Source organism: Platalea leucorodia (assembly GCF_965183815.1).
Source record: "Platalea leucorodia genome assembly, chromosome: 14".
NCBI lineage: Eukaryota > Metazoa > Chordata > Aves > Pelecaniformes > Threskiornithidae > Platalea > Platalea leucorodia.
In genome coordinates, this window is record NC_138836.1 from 3,467,651 (window position 1) to 3,486,653 (window position 19,003).

The 19,003-nt window shown below is 38.7% G+C and overlaps 1 protein-coding gene across 1 annotated transcript in view; it reads right to left on the minus strand.

The window, feature by feature from the left end:
- CA10 (carbonic anhydrase 10) overlaps positions 1 to 19,003 on the minus strand; it is a gene marked incomplete at both ends in the record, with an annotated part of 204,609 nt that overhangs the window by 159,498 nt on the left and 26,108 nt on the right. The window contains one exon of the mRNA XM_082327135.1: positions 7,591 to 7,665. Within this exon, the coding sequence (XP_082183261.1) occupies positions 7,591 to 7,665 (75 nt within the window). The remainder of the gene's footprint in view (positions 1 to 7,590; positions 7,666 to 19,003) is intronic.

Sequence of the window (19,003 nt, forward strand, 5' to 3'; positions counted from 1 at the left end):
CGCTGCTATCCTTAAAACTGGCATCCAACCTAACAGCAAAGTGTGAGGTACAATAATTGACAAGGCTCTGTAGATTACTGCCTTGAAGGTCTTCCATATTAGCACATTCCTGATGTAGAAGGGAGATACTGCTTGTGTCCTAGCAGGAGGAACCTGCAGGTTCAGCAGGAGAGGTACGAGACAGCTGGTAACACAGCAAGATACAACATGCTATCCAATGCAGTATTTGTTATAAAGGGAAGGCTTGACCTTTGCAGTGCCTGACTGTGGCTAGAAATAGACAGGAAGACAACTTGAATCATTTGGTCCTGTCAGTATAATGAAGCAAAGTCCAAGATACATCTGTTACATGCAGTTTTTCTTCTGTGGATATTAATCATAACTTAGGAGGAAAAAACACACCCAAGAAAGGTAATTAGGCTGTTAAGGGAAAAGGGATCTAAGACCACTTTAGCAAAGAACTGTGGTCCAACCACAAGTCTGGCAAGGTTTAAAATTTTAGATTTTCAGAGTTCTTTACTGTGGTTAGTTCACATTGCTTGCCCTCTAAAATTTATTTCTTTGTTTTGTTGAAGGAGTGAAGGAAGCTTAGGGGGGGAAAACGTATTCAGAGATCTGTTTGCAAAATGGTTGCAGCTACGGGCCATATGTAAGACAGTAACTTACTCTATTCAAAAGGCCTTTGTAAGAAGGACTGCATAGATGGGTATTCAAAGGAGTGGGAAGGACCTGAAGACAGTAACTTTTTGAGTTCCATGCCAGTAACAGAAGCACCTGTCAAGGATGATCCCCAATCCTGGGCTCCTTAGTCAAGTGAGAAGGGGGCTGTGGGAATCAAATCACAGTGCCACCAGGTGTCATGAAGGGGAGAAGGTCCATGCTGCAGGCAGGCAGGCAGGCAGAGCTGCCCTCTTCTGAGTGTATTTCCTGGAGGCCGCCTGCCAGGACATCTCCTCCACAGTCAGACTGCCCTGGAGAACCACACTGCCTAGTGTCCTGTGGTCCTGTACCTCTTCCTCTGCATTGACTCAAAGTTTTGTTACAGTCTTCTTTCATTGCTAAAGAACTAATGGAGAAAGTGATAAAATGCTGGAGCTATTTCTTTCTGATTAAGAAATATTCTACCTATTACTATCAATATAGAGCATCTACAGACAGTAGGTTCTCTTTGACTCTGCCTATTAAGTGTGAGCTTAGACTGCCCACCACTGGAACAGTAAAGGTACACAGACCATAAATAGGGGAAGGAAACTGATATGACTAGGCCTAACATAGTCTATCACAGCTTTTATGATGCAGTTTGGACAAGATAACGTGACTAACCTACTTACCCCATCAATCTCCTGGTTTTTACTCCCTTTCCTCCCTTTTATTCCCTTTAGAAAGGGAGTTTCGAAAAACTTCTCACTGCCCATCACCTTTGCATCTCTGGGTAAGACACCATTCAGAAAGCTGTAGCGGCAGTTTTTCTTCCTGGCTTGACACTGATCATAGTTATTAATTCAGGAAACAATGTCAGAGAAAGCTTCTAGGGAGATTTCTAGGTAATTCAAAGCTAGCTAGAAACTAGGAACCAATTAGAAGAAAATTTCCTGCGCATGCTGGGAAGCCATTGCAGAAGTTGGATGTAGCTAAAAAAATTTAGTGTATTGCTAGTTAATGCAGCCATCCTTGCTGGCACCTTCTTCTAAGGGCTAGTCACTGGCAACAGCAATGGCCCGACTGAAATTACAGCAAACGGGGCTGTCCTATCAGCCAAAGTGGTTTATGCCTTTGCAGTTCATTTTGCACTTCTTACAGGGTAGATGAGAGTTCAGGATTCAGCTTGGCTGGCAACCCCAGAGAAGGATTGCTACCAGAGCATTTAAGATAAAGCCCTTAGTCCTGCTTAATTACTAAGAGTTACTGGACAGACAAAAGACTGCTGGACCACAGCCAGATGTATGAACACCTTGTGTATTCTCACCTGAACTTGCTAAGAATGTGCCCATTACACAAGCAAGGGCCCCCTTGTACACATCCTAGAATATCATTAAATTGACACTTTTGTTCAGCAGCCACTTGTAGCGTTTTCTTAAACAAATAAACAAATCCCATTTCTCGCACGTACATCTTCACAATCAATGTCAACTTTGATTCTTCTACCACTGCTATGACTGCTGTTGAAGAAGACATTACAGATCACCACTCACAGTGTCTTGCATTATTTCTCCATCTAGTCATGAAAGCAAGCAGATTCACATTTGTATTAACATCAGGTAAATTCATAATACAACTCACAGTATTTATATTTGCTTAAAGCTTTGCATGATCAGAAGTTCAGAGACATAGACTGAGATTGTTAAATACACTTCTTGCTATAAAGAAGTATGGCATGGTTCTCTCAGTTGTATCACTGACTTGCCAAGGGACACTTCATCTCTCAGTAAAATGTGAGTATCCACATAAGAGGAGCATTGCAAGCTTTGTCAGGAAAACCCAACCCATGAAATCATTAATCTGGAAAACTCAGCTTTAATTCAGACAGAGTACCCATAAAACTTAATAAGACTAAATGTTGACTAAACTTGGAGACCAAGTTGTATCACATGGAATTGTACTTCCTTGTGAAGGTAAAGTATTATGTAGAACCATAACCAGACCTTAATATGCTAAATTCCACTTTTTTCATATTTAAGTTCAGGGATAAATCAAACCTTTGAGGTGTGAGTCACTCTCTAACCAGCCTCTTTAGATTTTTACGGAAGATTCAAAATTACAGACTCATTCTGATAGTCTCATGAAGTACAGAACTACTGCTAATGTGAGAATGTCTCAAACTCAATGCTATAATTTGGTTACAATTCATATGAAGATGAGCAAATGTTGCCATATTTGTATTAGAACTGAAGCCATCAAATGTCTCCCCTCAATAGTGTTCCTTTCTTCCAAATTAAAAGCAGTCAACTCATCTGTTCCTTGCTATTTTACAATAATTAATTGTATCAACAATTCACTGAAAAGTGAGACTATGGCTTTACATTTAATTATATTTAACTCCCATGCAAAAATACAAAAAAATCTAGTTTCCTTTCCAGGTACATGATTTGTAAACAGTCAGTTTTTGCAGAATCACCAAAGGAAGTAAGAAAACAGGAAAATATTTGGTACAAAATATATCTCCTTCAAGCTATCTTTAACTGACAACCAAAGCTGAAATATTATACATACTAACCTAAGTTCCAATCAATAAGTGAATGATTTGCAGAATCTATGCTCTGTCACCCCGAAGAAATGAGGTGTTCCAATATATTGCTTTCTAAAAGAAAAACTGCTATTATTGTTCCAATAAATAATTATATATGGCTGGTTAATTCTTCAGAGTCGGCACCAGACTGAATGATTTTGAAGAGCGTGTGCAGACTGTTTAAAACACTACTGTAGCTCAGACAGCACCACTGTTTTCACTGACAAGCAAAATGCACCAGGCCGTGAGTGATGCTGCAGCCTCCTGAAGTCCCAGAATAAGACTAGAAGAAATGTTATAGTTAGTACAAGAGGGAGCAATGCAGGAGTAGCAATCAGCACATTTATGTTTTGTATTATTTAGGCAGCCAAACTAAGTGATCACCAGTCTCAGTGTATGAAATAGACCCCTATGTGATTGGAGGATGGCATAATACATGAGCTTTTCAGAAAGTTTAAGATATGTTTGGGTTTGAAGTTTCATATCTCTCAGTTTCAGGCAATGGACAAACAGTTCATGGTTCTTACAGTGACCTGCCCGTCTCAGGCTATTTTTGGACATGTACATTAAGAAATTTGTAGTTTAAAAGAAATCTTAAAGCTGTAATAAATCTTAAAGCCCATACAGGAGAAACTAGGGACACTTGAACTGTCTGTGTGGGCCATAACAAAAACACATGGTGATAGCAGGAAGTTTAAAATCAGGTTTTGGCACCCATCGCCAACACTGTCAATTGTTTCAGGCTTCTTTTTTCCTTGTAAATCATTACCAAATTCATGCATTTCCTCCTTGGAGTGAGTTTCTCAGTGCTTCACAAACACTGCCCTTGTGTTCCTTTTGAGTCTGTGTAGCTTTGCCAGCTGGTCTATGTTAGGGCATAATCCCATCAACATGATCCTTGCAAAAGGCAGGAGCAGCAGTATCAATCTCTAGCAGTCTCTTCCCTTTTATAGTAAAATGAGTTGTGAAAGGAACTATGAACAGGGGATTTCTCATCCCAGAATCTCAGCGAAACAAGTAGCCTTTGATTTGGTGATCTGTACCCAATAATGAATCATAGTGGATATAGATCTTTATCTGGAATTAAAGTTGTTTTACAACCTTCATTATAAGGAAGGAGAAGAACATTATCTGCTCCTTCAGCAAAGTTCACTCATTATTTGGTAGAGATGGACTTCCTCTTCTTAGCTAAGATTAGCACTGTCATCCTTGTAAAGTAACTTTAGACTTGGTATAATTCAGTAGGGTCATGAAGATGGTGTCTTCCCAGGGCAAGAAACAGTTATGCTTTCGTATTAACATGTAGTCCAAAGTTTCAGTAACAGGATGGAGTTTTGGCAAGGGAGTTCCGTGATCACAAATTAGATTTAACCACCTTTATATTTTATGCTTACCAAAGCCCACTTTTATAATGCTATGAAAAAAACAGAACCATTAGGAAGAGAATCAATACAATCAAGCACGCAAGAGTATCAAAGGTTATGCGCATCTATTTGAAGTAAAAGGAATGGTACAGAAGAGTTTGAAATATTATTGCCTTTGCCACCCTGAAAATGCTTGCGCTACTTCAGTGACACAACATATTCATGGTCACAGCAAAACTCAGCCAAACAAAAGACATAAAAAAGGTTATGTAAATGTATTTTAACCCATCATGAACTACTTTGATATTCCATACCAGAAAAAGTCTATGTAGTGGAAGTATGTAATAATATAGATTATTTGATTATTATGCAGATCACCACGCATAAAGAAAAGTATTCATTCTTCATCCTTGAACATTCCCTGAAGTTTAATTTGGAACCTAATTTGCATTCAATTAACATTTTAAAGTACTACTTACTTTCTATTTTGTTTGCCTACATGATTTAAATCATAAGAGCAATTCTTTGCTTTTAGAAAAGGTGAGAGATGGGAGAGTGTTTTATGCATCACTAGTATATAAACAGATCCAGCCACTGATGCACCTTCCTTCCCGCACTTGACAGCTCTGCTCCCTCACTTGCAGTGCTTGGCACCAAGGAAGACCAAGTTGGAAGACCAAGGAAGGTCTTCCTTGGAAGACCAAGGACGACCAAGCACCAAGGAAGCCACAGTTACTGTAGTGAGAGAACCTGTCAGTCGCCATTGCTCTCTTCTCTGTTGCGCAGTGCAAGAAGGGAAGTTGGGAAAGAGCGGGGTGGGTCTTGCACCTCATCTCTGCCTATATCCTCTCCTGCCTGTGAGATACACGTCAGTGATTGTAAGCCGCTGGCTTACAACATGTAATTTAAGTTGTGAATCCCAGAATCTGGGGGAAAAAAATCTGTGTCCAGATGAACGTATTACATTAGAAAAGGATTTAAAGTAACTTCTCTAAAATCTATCGTAGAGTACAGGGAGTCTGGGATTTGGGGAATGTTGTGAAGTATGGTTGGATTTTATGAACTGCTCAAAGACAAATTTGCGCAGGATCCAGAGCATTTGTTAGGACTTCACTTAAATGCATCCAAAACAGAGTATTAAGCGGAAGAACTTATGAATGGCATAGTCTAACCTAAGCATATTGCGATACACTGCTAAATGCATTCTTACACAAATATACATGAAAGAAGTGATAGTTCAAAGAAAGACGGTGACTTTGCTTTGAAGTAGGCGAAAAGTATTCACACAGCCAAAGCTGTGACAGACAAACTCTAGCAACTCATCCTGGAGTGTTTTACAATGCTATTACCCCCAGTTAGTCATCTCTATGCCTGTGGTTGCTCCCCCAAGCAGCTAAAGAGCTGTTTTCATGTCAATCATATTAGCTGAGATGCCAGTTTTGAACTGCAGTGACAGTCTTGGACAAATATTCCCTTCTAATATCTTTGAGGGTTGTAACTTCTGGCCCTGGGATAGGACAAACAGCTGTGGAAAGGAAACATCTTAGCAGATGGCTATAGCTGTTTGCTTCGGTGCACATCAGTCAGCAACCTCAGCTAAAGCTCCTCAGACTGCCTCGCAGCTATCACCTCTCAGGTGCTAATTAGCATCTCATGTGAGATCTGATATGTGACTGCTAACATTATGGATAAACTTAATATGTACTAACATATCCTTTGTGATGTGTTAGTCTGAGATCATACCCATAAAATGCATCCTTGAAATGCTTTAAATATGGTTTTCAAAGACTCCAAAATCTAGGTGCTGCTGAAAAAAATTGTTTGTTCTGTAAAAATTAATGGGATTTCTCTCTTCTGCTGAGGCTTACAGGTTGCAGAGTTGAATCTGAAAGAAACATGACAGTCTGCCAGAAAGGTGCCCCCAAATTACCCTTGCTTTCTGCCTAGCTGCTTCGGTGAGCTGTTCATAATTGTCCCTTCGGACCAATTCTTGAGGATGTGTGCTAGGTTAGGCTGATACTCAACATGTATGGCTAATTCAGGGTTCTCTCAGAAAGGAGGTGTCTCCACACTAGTCTAAAAGGTGGTCTTTCTTGAAAGTTTGAGTCACGACTGTTTCCTCATTAATCTTCTAAGGATATTCCCAAGCCCAAATTTCTCATGGTTAAGCTCCGGGCTTGTAGATGTTGATTTTAATGTGTGCTTTTCACGAGAATTTCAGTGCCAGAAACTTGTGGCTTGAAATATTTCATCTCATTTGCACTGGTACTCCTATCAAGATAATCAGCATTTTGGATATTTTGAATGACTCTCAGATTGTAACTGTGTGTCACAACAGTGAAAATATCTGATGATAGATCAAGTCTACAGATTCTTAGGAACAGATCACACAATGGCCAAGTAATATTTTCTAGTACTTTTTTGCCTGTTAAGTTCAAATGGTGTTGCTTAATTATCCTTTTAGCTGCCTACTGATTATTTACCTTTTAGTAAATCTTACTGAAGCCAAGGTAGGATTTCATCTTTTTCCACTCATTGTTTCTCGTTTCCAAAACAAAAATCAGTGAAACTTGCATGTTAGGTTCATGTTTCAGTTAGGTTCCTTTCCTAATATACTCTTAAATTTGTGGAAATGGGATTATCTAGAAGCACTGCATCAGATAAGTAAATTCATCCAATTAACAATACTGCTTTTCAGTCCTCCCTTTCTCTTTTCTACACACAGAACACACGCATTCACAAAGTAGCATCATGTTAGTTTTACTGAGAGAAACCAGGAATGTCATCAAAGTGATTTCTTTCCCAGGAAACAGCCATGGTCTTTGGACGATGTATTGACAGAAACCTTTCTACACTTCACTATAATGTGATGTTGAGTACTTGTGTACTTCAAATCTTTGCAATGGATAAAAAAACCAAAACATCTCCCCCAAATGCAACTATATTAATTCCAGTGAAAAAAATATTTAATAAAAACTAAGATTTTTAAACTACGCTTACCTGGAACAAAGCTTCCCTGGACGACCTCCTTATAAGCCCACCAGCCTTCATGGATTTTTGGTGAATTTTGTTGAGCTAGAAAGAAATAATCAAAGAAAGCATAAAATTAAGGCAAGGTATAGGAAATATTTAATTACATAAACTTTGGAAACTCTAAAGAGGGTATCATCTTCTCCAAAAGAGCCATTCCTCAAGTTCCCAAGTGATGTTTATTCAATTTATTGAATTATGCTAAGCATCTGTATCTTAGAGGTCTTTGTTCCTGTTTATCATACAGTAAAACATACTTGGCTTTTGAAGAACTGATCACTGAACTTAAAAATTCAGCTAGAAAGTGAGGATCTATAGCACTATTGATGGCTTTTGTGCCACCCATAAATTAAGTGTGGGATAAAAATGCAGAGAAAAAGAGTGCACTCAAATACAGTAGTCATTATCTGAGTCTAAGTTGGTGGACTGAAAAGCAGTTTCTCCCCTTCCTTTCCCAAGTTCTCCAATAATCTCTCACTTTGAATGGCAAGAAGTGACAGAGTGAACCACAGGCAATAGCTGTGTCTATAACTGCTGCTCCTCTCATCCCATGTGCTCTGAGTCCAAAACCAGAACAGAAATGCACAGCCCATGGCTTCGCAAATATTGGCTTATGCTATAATGCTGAGGCAGGAATGTTAAGTCTTTTCTGCTGTCTTTGCTGTCTTCAGTGTAGCACCCGCTACTTATCCCCCAGCACAGTCATCCTGGCAGCTAGGTAAGATACTTGCTTCTGTTACGCATATGTGACATGCAACTCTACTACAGTTGCATTTGATAGCACCATATAGTTACACAATGAAAGGTTTCTTTGAGCAGTATTCTGAAGGCTGTAACAGTAAAAGTCTAAGCTTTGGATAAGGTTTGCCCCTGATGAGACTATTGCTTAAATGACTTCTCTGAATTCCTGAAAAGCCAAAAGCAGAAAGGTCTTGATCAGTCAGGTTGCTACTCATAAGGTCATTACTTCTCTTTGTCTTGAAGGAAATCAGAACTGGAGCAAATTTTGTGGTCAAAATGTAAAACCTCTGTTAATTGGAAGTACTTTCAAAGGGCATATAGACACATAGCAAGACAAACGTGCAGCTGATTTCCATAAGATAGCAGATCAGAGCTGGTATGCAAACATGTTCTGTCTTCACTTGTATTTTGCTTGATATTTTCATATTTAGAGCAACTCTCACTGAGCTATGGAAAGCTCAGCTACCTTGTGTATCATTAACTTAAATTTTGGGTTGGTTTTGTTTTATAAGACGCTTTCAATCTCTTGCACTAGGTCCAAGAATTTTTTAACATAAATACGCAGCTACAGAAGATGCTGGATTTAGCAGCTTTCTGCTACAGTTTCATTTCTAGCTCACATATGATATACAAAAGACACAATTACCCTGGGAAAAGTTCCAGCAATATAATAAAAATTGTTGCTGTCATTAAAAATTACAAAGAGGATGTGACATTCAGACTAAAAAGGATACAAGATGAGGACCATTACATACTGTTCTATCAGTTACAAAACACTATTTATGATTTAACTGACTGTAAATTGCAGAAACAAAAGTAAAGCTGAAGTTAATTAAACATACTGACAGAAGGACCAACACTGCTTTACCAGAAATCCAGACGCACGAGCGGAATGGGGTATGTGTGGATGCAGATTTCTCCTTGCAGTACTGATGCTCGTTCCATTTACTGAATGGTGACATGTTAAACTGAAAGGAGTACTCCACTGTGCACTCTTTACAGTTTGCAGATGACATTATCTTCATTATTTTAGCATTTATATAATTGCCTAGAGAACTCAAACTGTGTCTGGCTTTGTTGTGCTGGACTGCACTATACAAACATTTGGAAAATGGCAAATCCCAACCCAAGATGAAAATATCTGAGCGGCAAAATATTCGTATCCATCTGAACTGCAATTTTTTGGATCTCAACACTGGTTGGGACTTAACAAAAGTCCTTAAAGATTTCAGGATCCTTCAGCAGTAGGAGAGGATACTAATAAGTGAGTCCCAACAAAGCACAGCAATCATTGTTCTACTTAAAATTTCCCAGAAAATTACATTGCATTAAAATGCATCTTGTAGTCATATACACAGCTAACGCTGGTTCAGCCAACCAGAGGCAGCTGCATTTGAAAAGCGGGTGAAAAAAGTATGTATGTAGATAGAGGCAAGTTAAGAAGACTTCAGGGAGGATGGGTATTTTCAAATGCAACCGCTTACCATCAGCATTCATAGAAACATATACAATCAAAAAATGCATCACTTTTGCCCACTCTGTGGCCAATCTAAATGATACATGCCAGGTCCAGAAGAAAAATATAATCCATTATTCAGAGTTTAAATTAAACCAAAATCAAAAGAGGCTTGCTCTGCAGTTCTGCTTCAGTGTGTCGCCCCCACACTTAGTAAAATTAATTCCAAAAGGAATATCAGGAAAACTAAGATTTTTGTCATATTTTTTCAAATCTGCTGCATTAGTATGGAACAGACTGCATGACATGAGCAAGAAAATTAGATTATCAAAGCTTTGTACTAAATAATTGGATGCCTGTGCAATTGCTTCAGCTATCAGAGAAGAGCATGACCTGGCATCACCCTGCACATTCCACAGGTATCAGATCCTTATCTCTTCAATACACATGAAAATGAAACACATAAAAAGGAGTACAATAAGCAAAATAAGTTATTGTACCATAGCCATGTAAAATATCTTAAGATAGCGCAAGAGCAATGCTGAGAGTCCTGCTGATTTACATAAAACTAAGGCCACTGGGGAAATCAAGAGGAAAGGCAGGTGGTGATTGTGAGAAGCTAGGGAGACAATCCCCAGTGCCGTGCTCCTTCTTGAACCCTGAAACCTCAATGTTTTATAGCGGTTCAGGCAAACCACCCTGCAAAATAGTGCAGAGAGTGACTGAACGCAGATTTCCACTCTGCTGTGCGTATGAAATCCAGCTTGGTGCCAAACTCAGTCTCTGGTGGATCAAACAGGGATCCATCTCTGATGGATCCTACAGGGACTTTCCTTGGAAAGGAAGAAGATTTATAAAGCTCTCATTTCTCTGAATGCAGAGGGAGGGGGTCTGGTAAGGCCAGGGAGGAAAGTTTGTCTTCCAAAAGCTTCTCCTAAACATTACTCCAATCTATGTTATGCAAGTGGGCAAGAGGTCTCATTAAAGCAGAAAGCAGCTCTTCTCTATTTTTGAAACATATTCAGACCCATACCTGGATTAGTAATGGAACAAGGGAATATAAAATTAGAATGAACAGACATATGGACAATCCTTGCTGGGAATCCTATCTGGGACACTTACACCTGATGCACATACAACACAGGGTCTCTACAATTGGTGTATCAGTGCCCATCTGACAGAGCGGCACTGTGCCTCGGTAAACAGGTTCAACCTTATGGCTCAGGAATTGTTGCCAAGGAAAAGGATTCTTCATATGTGCCACCTCATGACACTGAAAATAGCAAAATTCTCTCAGCATCCTTCTTATTTCAGTTAAAGTAAAAATGTACCTCTCATTGCAATTCTCCCTCTTGAGGACCACAGAGAGAGACATGCATGCTTGCTTTGTGGATTCTGATACTCCTATCTTCCTACCAGAACACCACAGCCCCTCCATGGCAGCTCCTTTTTTTGGCATCTCCTGTCACATAAGATATTGAAGAGGCAAAAGGTCTAGAAAGCAATTCTGTATTCCTAAACAGGGTTAAAAATCTAAAAAAAAAAAAAAAAAAAAAAAAAAAATCATTTCTGGTAGGTCAGAGACTTCTGCTTTTACCACTAAAACCTAGAGTATGCCATTTGCTTCCAAGAAATATTGTTGCTTCTGCAAGGCACCAAAATAAACAGGCCCATCTGAACAGACACTTTGCTGTTAGGAGCAGATTACCTGCACAAGTAGCTCTGCAACAGCAGTGTCAGCACCAGCACTGTATTCTGCCGTTAGCAGGGACGGTCCAAAATGCCACATTTGTCCAAAGTGCTAGAGGATATTGAATGACCTCCATTTGCTACAAGGTTCTCTCCCTCAGTACTGAAATCACTAGCATCTGAGATTAGCAGCTCTGCTGATGTAACACCATTATGTCAGATCTCTTTCAATGCAGCTGCTGTAGAGGAGACAGGATATTTATTTGGAGCTGATATGACATGCGTTGCTTTCATTTTGTCAGATTATTGTAGGTATGTCTCATTGTGGAGCACAAAATTACAGGCTAAGTTCTGCAAGATGTCGTGCATTTTTCTTTCCTAGTGACTTCCATGTGTAGGGAAACAGCATTGTACAAGATCATAAAAATGTACAGTAAATGCAAAGAGCAAAAGATGCCAATGCCCCGTAAAGTCATCAGTTAACTATATCTAGCTTAGAGGTTAAAATGAATAGGCTTATGTTTCAAAGAGAAGCTGTTGCTCAGTCAGTAAAACTATTTCAAAATAATCAGAAAACATTGTATCAGATACTAGGTACCATGATGCAGATGCTCAAATATCTGCATATTATTTGCAGTGCAAAGAGGTCTTCATCTTGGTGGAGTGCTAATGCTGACATAATATAAAATGCTGTAATTAATACAAAATACCCCTCAGTAAATATGCTTATTTTCAAGATATAAACAAGTCATTCTACAATTACTTATTTACTTTCTATACTTAAATAAAAGATAAAAAGGCTCGTATCTGATACCATCGTTTGTCATTCACATCTGAGCATAAGCCAAGAGCAGAATCCTGCCAGATCAGAATTCTCCATTCACTTCACTGCCATTTCACACAGATGAAAAATGCTAGACTGTGGAGAATCAGGCTCACAGCAAAAAAAAATCTTTTTTCATCTGAATTTTATTGATCTGAGCTCTTCTGATTGCTATATTAATGACACTGCATGCTTATCGCTACTCAGCTTACATCCTAAGAGTCTTGCTTGTGATAACCTGGTTAGTATTGCCCTGGCATTAAACACATGATAACTTTTTATCAGTGTTACCTCTTCTGCATAGTTATGAGATTAAAAAGAAAAACAGCTGCAACTATGAGCCATATAGTTCCATAATAAAAGTGCAAAGCATTAAGTCATTGCTAATACTTTGATAAGAAACTCACAGAAAAATGGCATAGCGCTTACTACAAGAAAAAATCCTCAAATCTGCTATTACAATGGTGAACACTGAAAATGAAAGATGTATTTATAAGGTATGAGATACTGGTGGGATCTTCACTTACATCCACCCTTTGTGCCCCACAGACTATTGGCTGTATAGGCCTTGTCCTGGTTCTCTCCCCGCTAGCAGAGGCTATTGCTCAGCCATGTAATACTATTGGACTTGCCATTCAGAGTCCCATAGTTCACTGCGAGTAGCTTCATCACTCTCAAGGTTTCTTCCTCAGTAACTGACAAGTAACCCAAGATGGCTGTGCCTTATGGCAAAAATAAAAATTAGAGGAATTTTCCTGTAGTGTTTCAGAAGATCTTGTGTTCTTATAGAAAACTAGCCCTGCAGAGAACAGTGCAGGATGTTTTAAAAAAAAAAGACTGTAAGAAAAAGTTTAATCTTTTTTGCTGAACTCCATTTCCAGAATCTTAAGTAATGTACATACTTTGTAATTATTTTAAATAGTTTTTAATTACTATATTTTATATGGATATTTTGCACACTGTTAAACCCAAGGATTGGTTGCCTAAACTTTGGTGAGAACACAGACTTACTCAATCTAAAAAATCAGTTTCAACATCTTCAGTCATACAAGCACCAGCTTTTGGCTCACACCAACAAATACCTCTTAAAGCAAATGGAATACACATGTACAAAGTGGACCTGCCAGCAGGGGAACTAAGCAGATGCAATTAGCTGAAGATTCAGCCCTCTATAATTAATGTTCAGTTTGTTTAAAAACAAGTCTGTACTTAATTGCAGCTATTATTTAAGATGTTTTTATACAGCCTTTTTATACTAAAAGAACCTAACAACACAAACTTCAGGCATAATATAAAGCATCATTTATAAGTGATAGTTACAGGACAAGAAAGGTTAGCCTGCTTATGAATATTACAGCCTACATTGTATGCATCACCATACGATGAGGCAGGAAAAAGAAAACAAAGGATTATAAAGGGATCAATAAATAAAATGCTTTCATCAGCTATGCCAGATTTCTTTTTTTTTTTTTTTTTGGATAATGTTTTGCTCAGAAAACATGCAAATGCTCTTTCATTAAGTTAATACTTTCCAATTCCATAAATCCTTCTTCCACCATCCCCATGTGTAAAAGCTCTCACTGCTGCTGTGAATTCCAAACAGTATTCAACACAAGCAAAATGGATGTGACCTGTTTTTATCACATCAGAGGGCAAAAGTAAGGCACTGTCATGGGAACTCTGCTATGGCACAGACTTGACTATTCTGTGTATTTTCTATTTATTGCAATTTTGTTTCCTGATAAGATTCCAATTAAAAATCTGGGGCAAAGGGTGAGATTTCGTACAAGCAGACTGATGTGTATGCTGGTACTAGTGACAAACAATGTGGCGTAACATTACAACATAGCTGACAGCTGCACCTACTGTACCTATGTAGTTGGCTTTTGACGAGAGCCATCGGATGTCCAGAGTCACTAAATACTGCTTGAAGAACCATAAACTAAGATGTTTACAAGTACTTAAGCCCATATTAGGATGCACATTCTGCTTACAGCACTCTCACCAGAACTCTGCAAGGCTATCTAGCAATAACTCAGTTTGCAGGAAGTAAAAAGTGTGTCTAAGGCTCAGCTCTGTTCAGCAGAGACAAGGATCTTGTGCAGGTATTATTCTCATCCCTCTAGTCAAATATATTTGTGAACGATTTCACTACAAATCCTAAAAGGCGAGGAAAGGGGCAAAGGCAAAGGATAGTCAATCCATAGGCCACTGCACAGAACTGGCAGGCAGGACTCCAGAACATCATTTCTTCTTATTAATCTTGCAGGCGACCATCCACTTTCATTTATCTACCTGTAAAAACTGGCTTGTAATACCAGTTATCATCCTATTGTTCAAGAAAGAAAATAGCCAGATTTAGTTGAAGGGATCCCATGAAACTGTGCTCATTAGGCGCTTATAAGTTGTGCTTCACTCAGCTGTAGAAATGTAATTAGTTAACAACTTCCTTGCTTTCTGACCTCTGAATACTATCAAAACAGTTTAGATAAACTTAATGCGTAAGCAGGAATTATTCCCAATAATGTTTACAAAGAACCTGAGATGAACATGCTAAGTCATGCTGTTAAAGGAAGCTGTATAAATGTGTGGGTTTGGGTGGTGGGTCCCAACTTGTAATAAGCACTTTTCCATAAAGCATACATGCCCAATCATGAAACTGCTATTTAAATTCTAATATAAATGAACAAAAACATGGGTTGTATCTAAAGCTTTTAGTCAGAAAAAGTTAAAACCATTTTGACTCACTCTTCCCTAAGCACCTAAATACACCAATGTAAATGACGGATTGCACTGCAGGGTGAATTACTTTATGTCACTGCACCTAATTTAACACAAAACTCTGCATACTGTTCCTGACTCAATTTGTAGAACATCAAACGTCCCTATAAAGCTGCTGTCCTTTTAATGTGACTGACACACACGTACAAGGATTAGACCACATCATGTAAAAGATAGCATGTTTGCTCTCTCCGAGTAATTTTTGGCTAACGTGGCTGGAATACTAAGGCAGTGTTACACTTAATGTTATTTGCTTCAATTTTTAAAATAATACTTTTTTTGTAATTTCTTCTTCAGCAAAATTTAATTTCTGAAACGACTGAGAGACAGGGAACTTCTATATAGCTCTCTATGCTGTCTGGGAAAGCTGAGCAGCTTGCTTTGATATGAAAGAATGCTGAAGGTTCTACCTAAAAATTACGATCAACTAGAGATGTGAACCTCTGCTTCCTCAGACCCCATACATATCTATGGGATTCACATTACTTTTGAATGAGGTACAGTTCTTTTCCTTCTCTGGCACAAGAGTCAAAATTGCATCAAAGCTGAACTACTGCAAGAAATCAAAGCAATTAAATCAATGCAGGAGAAAAATACATAGCTGTATTACAGCAGTTAGAACATAATACTGATTGCAGGCAGCATGGGAAATTCAAAGGGTAACGCCAGAAACCCAGCACCTTCCATCTCAGTCACTGATGGCATGCTTAGGGTTTCATGGGTCCTAAACCACATGAATACAATTTGGCTGTCCTGATGTTTTCCAGAGTCTCTGACAGGAGTGTCAGCATACCCAATAGCCTGCTCTGTCTTGTGTTAGATGGGGTAGTTCCTCTCCAATGAGTTGTTTAATCATGTCTAGATATAAAGTCTGAAGAGCTCTATAAAATAATGCAGTAAGAAGATGCAAGATATCTTGTGATACTAACTCCAGAATAGCTCTTACTTTACATCGCACTGCCCTCCACTCCCATTAATTTCAATGCGGTTTGGCGACACTCAGCAACTTCAAAGAAATGGCCTCAATATCCTTGAGCCTTTAAAGTTCAATACATTATTAATGCTAAATTAATAGGGCTTCCTTTAAAAGGAAACCACTAAGTTCCTTCCTCAGAAGCACATACGATACTGACGTCTCATCAGGTTTCTGACCCTAGTTGCTCTCTGTATTCTCTAAACAGAAAGTTACCAATCAGTAACAGTACACACAGTCGGGGACTGTCCTGTTCGCTGCCACAGGCACATCTTTTTTTCCTTTTCCCAAATCTTTGGTTCCAGGAAAGAGAAATTATTTCTTCAGCAGTCTTCCCGTGAGGGCGTTGTGCGTAGAATTTAAGTATTCATCACTGCTTAGGCAAACTCGAGGAGAAAAAATAAAGGTCTTCCAATTAACCTCAAGACTAATGGCATGGCATCAATATTAGGTGCTTGACCCTACAAAATACACAGCAGCCTCAAATCCCACTGAATTCTACAGCACAAGAAAACTTGCGGTCCAGAGCGTGATATGGAAACATTCTGAAGAGCTACATCATATGCAGAGAATTCATAATGCTTAAGCAATACTACTACGAACATTTTGCACAATCTTAACAAAGGGACATACCTGAAAAACAGGGAAGGCATCTGCCTTCAGTCTCCCTGGAAAACTCAGCAGATCTATGAATTGCAGTCTGTAGGTCTTGTACATACATTACCCTAACTTCAGTCAATACAAAATGATGCACTTTCCTGAGACAGGAAGAGTCATTTTCTCCTGACTGACATAGCTGCATATAAACAGTTGCAACAAACAACACAAAGTCATTCAAAAGCTAATGGCAAAGGGGAGGCAAAATTATTTTGATTATACTGAATTGGATTCAGAGGCCCAGATTTCTAGTCATCCTGGGGTTGACAGTCAGGGTGCTAATCCAGATCATCTCACAGCTCACGGGACTACCTAAATCCTCAGCTCTTAAACCTTATGTCCTGCCACTTTCCGAGATCACAAAGTCAAAAAATGTTTTTCTGGCCATATAATAACAGCTTTGCTAGCATCAAGAAGAACTCTAATGTCAGAGGATAAGCCAAGATATGGATCCATTTCAGGCAGTGGCATCATGACAGAAAATTGAACCCATCATAATGGGGCTTTATTGCAATTGCTCTTCACCATCGCCACTGCACTTTATCAGTTTCTTAGCAATAGTTGGTTCTTGGTTACTAGATATTTCTTAACAGAATGGGGGAAAAAACCCAACTTTCTAGCTAATTTTTCTGAATTGATAAGTGAAAGCCTTTCTTCCAGTAGATAGCAGTACTTTCAGTGGTGTTAAGAAGGTTGTGATGTGTTTTTCAACATAATGTTTCAGACTACAGCAGATCTTGACTTTCTCAAAATAATGTTTCTACACCATGCAGATTTTCAAAAGAGCCCAGTTTATGCATATTCCCATTACTATACATGGCAAGTATAGAAGAGTCTTAAATAGCAATGAACTCATTAAATTCCCTTTAAACTGCCAAAAAGGGCTCATCAGCTTTATTTCTGTGTGCTACCAAACAATGAGATGCCATGGGCTATCAAAAATTCCAAGGTCCATGTTAACAATACAAGGCTATTCTACACATTTCCTTCACTCACATTCCTGGAAAAACTATGGAAAATAAGTATATTACTGGAGGCAAGAAAAAGGCCTAAAGAAGGATATTTGCTTCTGAGATAGCTGGGGCAAGTTAGAGCAACTCCCAACAAGACATGATCCTTAGAGTCCCCAAAAAGCAAGCAGAGACTCTGGCCCTGCATTATAAAAAGCTATCCAAGGTTGCAAAGTGCCATTATACTTACCCACTATGTCATAATGAACCCCAAATCATTTAATAAAACAAAGTGCACAGCTCAGAATCCCATTAGTATTAAACTGGCCACACGACAAACATGAACATTGTGTATTACCAGCATTAACTTACTTTGCATAAATTTAATTTACAACACAAGAGGCAGCTTAGGAAACTAGAGAAGAAAATAGTCTTATCGACACCTCAATCCACTTAAGTCCCTGTAACCCAAATGATGAAGAGTCAACCCCTGTGAATAAAACGGAGTACATATATTTCACTACTACCTGTTTACACTAAGTAACCATCAATGTTGAGGTGAAAGTTTATCCAAACTTGGAAAAAGTGAAGAAAAACAGCTTTTTTTTTTTCAGACTTCTAAAATCAGAGATGGGAAATAATTGCGGAAAAGTTGAACTGCAGTGGAGGAACTGAGGAGCAACAAGAGGGAAAAATCATTCTAGTCAGATCAGCTGCTAGGATAAGACAAGACAGATAAGAGAAGAATGTGTCTTATTCATCTCAGTTGCCAGCCATATTGTATTATATCAACATTCCAAGTCATTAATTACTGCTTAGATATTACAGTGATGACAGCCATATAAATACCTGAATGTAAAGCTTTTACTGGTTTATTTTGGAGTATTTTCAAAAGACATCCCTAAAAATTTTACTAGTTTGGAAGCATTGTTTGTTTATCCCACTTGTCAGGTGAAGATGGGGAAGAATTTTTTTTTTTTTTTTTTTACTTTGTCATGCTCCCAATTTTGACAAGAGACAAATCACTTTCCACACCTCCCCCCACTATTTATGATTCCCTGCAGTTCTGTGGAATATCCCTCAGAGATTACTTCTATCATCCATCTGTCCACAGTTGTGTTTATCCACTGATCCTGGAAGAAGTCATACCCTTCCCCCTCTCTGGACTGATTCCTGAGACAGCAGTGTTATTCTGGCACTCTGCTGCCATTCTGTTATTCCTGTCCCAACCAACAATATTCCTGGCTAGAAATGCTGCAGCTCTGTCTACCTTGGGGGACTGTAGAGAGCAGCTTATCCTTCTGAACCCTACT